Source organism: Carlito syrichta, unplaced genomic scaffold (genome assembly GCF_000164805.1).
Source record: "Carlito syrichta isolate Samal-C Ts95f unplaced genomic scaffold, Tarsius_syrichta-2.0.1 Scaffold113622, whole genome shotgun sequence".
In the NCBI taxonomy this organism is placed as follows: domain Eukaryota; kingdom Metazoa; phylum Chordata; class Mammalia; order Primates; family Tarsiidae; genus Carlito; species Carlito syrichta.
In genome coordinates this window covers 1-3286 of record NW_007057718.1, presented here as the reverse complement: position 1 = coordinate 3286, position 3286 = coordinate 1, and the positions used below count along the sequence as shown (strand labels likewise).

At 47.9% G+C, this 3286-nt stretch overlaps 2 protein-coding genes across 2 annotated transcripts in view; one reads left to right on the top strand and one right to left on the bottom strand.

Annotated features, from left to right (window-relative positions):
- Positions 1-718, bottom strand: part of UBQLN4 (ubiquilin 4) — a 23117-nt gene extending 22399 nt beyond the window's left edge. The window contains exon 1 of the mRNA XM_008071982.2: positions 647-718. Coding sequence (XP_008070173.2) covers positions 647-718 — 72 coding nt within the window. The remainder of the gene's footprint in view (positions 1-646) is intronic.
- LAMTOR2 (late endosomal/lysosomal adaptor, MAPK and MTOR activator 2) lies at positions 561-1777 on the top strand. The gene is made up of 2 exons (XM_008071975.2): positions 561-784; positions 1090-1777. The coding sequence occupies exons 1-2, from the start codon at positions 717-719 to the stop codon at positions 1388-1390; spliced, it is 369 nt and encodes a 122-aa protein (XP_008070166.1). The 5' UTR covers positions 561-716; the 3' UTR covers positions 1391-1777.
- The last annotated feature ends 1509 nt before the right edge of the window (positions 1778-3286 follow it).

The window sequence follows — 3286 nt, the reverse complement described above, 5'->3', positions numbered from 1 at the left end:
CCTCCGCGGGCAGCTCCTGAACCGGGACAAAGGACTTTCTGTGTCGCCGCTTTATCTCCGTTCCCTGTGATAACTTGGTCTTTCTTGGGAGGCCCAAGTCCCTCCAGGCCCGGGCCTCCTACAGGGAGGCTGGATTTTCCCACCGCAGGTCCAGGATTGACCCTAGTCCTCTGAGGGCTGTGGCCTGAATGATCTCCTAAGGATGGCTCCAGACACCTGGTTCTGCCCCGTGGCCTCTCGGAGCTTCGGCTTCCTCCAGATGGTGGTACTCCTCAGCTCATTTCACAATCGTGCATAACGCAGGAAATTGTTTTGAAAAGTAACCAACGGTGTGCCTAACAAATGCAAGGATATGTTATTCTCACTGGCTCGTGGACTGCCAAACGGACATGTTGACTTCTCCCTCCCCGACGGGGTTAAATGTCCTTCCAACACCGCCACTGTCCTTTCACTCCCGCTCTTTTCCCCCCATAGCCGCGTGGTCTCACCGGGAAGGGGAACTACAGTTCCCAGGGTGCCTCGCGAGGCCACAGGGAACTACAATTCCCAGTGTTCTCCGCGGTGGGCCGGGTTGAGTCCGGACCACAATCGCAGGACCAGAAAACTACAGTTCCCAGGACGCCCCGGAGCGGGGCCGCGGGATTACGGGAAGCGGCAGCCGGCAGGAGGCAACTCGTAGGCTCTGGGTGCAAAAGTCGGGGTTAAGAGCCGCAGGCATGCTGCGTCCCAAGGCTTTGACTCAAGTGCTAAGCCAGGCCAACACTGGAGGCGTCCAGAGCACCCTGTGAGTGCGGACCAAGGACCCTTGCAGCGGGCGCTGTAGTGAGGCCGGGCGCGGCGCTCTGAGGGAGGGGTGGGAGGGGTCGCCAGGAAGGCAGGAGGCGGCAGAGGGGCAGCAACTGGGGGAACCAGCCGGAGGGTCCTTCTCGAAAAGGGAAGCCGGCGTGCTGGGTGCTCAGGGTACGTTCCAGGACACATTCAGCCCAGACCCTTTGCTTCCTGGAAGTGCGGTGCTGGGACTTGGGATGGGAGCCCAGGTATTTTATTCCCTGCATAAGCATGTCCATATCCTTCTCTGTAACTCGCCAGGCTGCTGAATAACGAGGGATCGCTGCTGGCCTACTCGGGTTACGGGGACACGGACGCCCGGGTCACGGCGGCCATCGCCAGTAACATCTGGGCCGCCTACGACCGGAACGGGAACCAAGCGTTTAATGAAGACAATCTCAAATTCATCCTCATGGACTGCATGGTATGGAGAGGGGAACCAGACTTACCCTGTCCCCCAGGGGAATCCATCCTGGATGGTTGGAGGGGCAGAGAGACAGGATCTCCAGAAGATTGCAGCAGCATTGTAATAGGCAGGACCCCATGCATCAAGTGGTGGTGAGGAAGGAACCCTGGGCCTGAGGTCTGACTTGGGTTCTGGTCTCAGCCATCCGCTTAAAAGTTGTGGAACCTTGGGTAAGTCACTTGACCTTTCTGAGCTTCCTTACCTCATCTCTAAGGAGAAAAGCAGCAATCCCTCCTGCCCCCAGGTTCTTGTGAAGATCAAATAAAAGATTGGATATAAACTGTAGAGTGATATATAACACAAAGTGTGTCATCCCAGCTTCACAACTTCATAGAACCATGGCAGTTACCAGACTCTAGACCAACCTCTTCTGTTCACAAAGAAAGGAAAAGAAGTCCAGAAAGGGGAGGTGGTGATTAGACTGGAAACAGGGGCTGTCTCACTCACCTTTGCTTCTGTTCAGTCAATAGGTATTTAGGTCTCTGCAGTAGTCTTAGGATGAGGAGAAAAGTAGCAAACAGGACGAACAAAACTCCCAGCTGTAACGAAGCTTATAGTCTTACATGCTTTTTTAAAAAGTAAAATAAGCCGGGCTCAGTGGCTCAGCCTGTAATCCCGCACCTTTGGGAGGCTGAGGTGAGTGGATTGCCTGAGCCCGCGGGTTCGAGACCTGCCTGGGCAACTTGGCTAGACCTCATCTCTTCAATAAATCAAAAATTAGCTGGGCGTGGTAGCGCGCGCCTGTAGTCCTCAGTCTTGGAAGGCTGAGGCGGAAGGATCGCCGGAGCCCAGCAGGTCGAGGCTGCGGTGGCCGGGAGCGGCCACTGCACTCCAGTCTGGGCGACAGAGTGAGACTCCAACTCAAAAAAAAAGATAATAACGAGTGCATTAATAAAGTATAAAACTATTCAATAGAGTGACTCTTCAGGAATGGGATTACTGTAATTTTTAAAAAGTGTCACTTTTGTGTTTGTGCTTCTTACTGAAAGAAAATAGATTTCTTTTTTTCTCCAAAGATAGGCAATCACCCAAATACTCTTTTTATAGTACTATCAAAATGAAAAAATAACTAATGCTACAGAAGGTCTTCTTGGGTTTTGTTTTTTTTTTTTAGAGTACATAAGTGATCACTGTACAGGTGAAGTTTGGTTTTTAAAAGACATGCTTAATCTGAACAAATCCACAATGAATTATTTTTAAATGTGCTGTTTCCGGGAGCCGTAATCACTAATAAAAGTAAAGTAAAAGGGACCTGAAAACAGGAAAAATGCCGGCTGGGCGCAAGGCCCCAGTAAAATGTGGCCATGACGGAGGCAAAGCCCCATGGATCCTGTTGATGGACCTTCCCTAACTTTGAAGGATTGCGTGCATAGGCTTGAGAATATTCCCTCTTTAACTGAGATAATAGATGCGCAAATGGATGATGGCATTTGACAGCAAAAATTATACATAGGCATAATGGAGGTGAGATTGCAGCAAAAAGGGTGCCCCTTAGAATGTGCAAGGATGTGGAATTAGCAGTAAACCTATGTATAAAAATGTAAAAAGAGCTCAACAGCAAAAAATATCCCCCCTGAAGGGACAAGGGAATGCAAATTTTGCAACCTTTAGCTAAAAAGGAAAAACAAGTACTTCCTCACACCCTTTATAAGTAACAACATTGACAGTTGTGATTGATGAGGAAGTGAGAAATTGAGACAGACTATCTCCAAAAACAGGTGTTTTTGGGAAAAACAAGTCACAGACATGCCTTTTGATTTAAGAAATATTATCGTTTAATTAGAAAGAAGGTTAAAATTAAAGTAAGGATTAGAATTAAATAGATAGCAGTTATAATTAAAAGATAAATGTTTATTATAGATGTAGGTATTAGTTAAATATAAGGAACAGGAAATAATTAAGTTTTAAGGTAAACTTAAAATTATATGCACCTAATGTAGGTTTAAAATTAAATACATTTAGGATTAGAAGTAAGATTAGTTTCATATATAA

What these genes read in the sequence shown, in the direction of transcription:
- LAMTOR2 (XM_008071975.2), top strand. Translation starts at nt 717, where the DNA reads ATGCTGCGTCCCAAGGCTTTGACTCAAGTGCTAAGCCAGGCCAACACT. An exon ending in GGAGGCGTCCAGAGCACCCT is followed by an intron (nt 785 to 1,089) that starts GTGAGTGCGGAC and finishes GTAACTCGCCAG; the next exon opens with GCTGCTGAATAACGAGGGAT.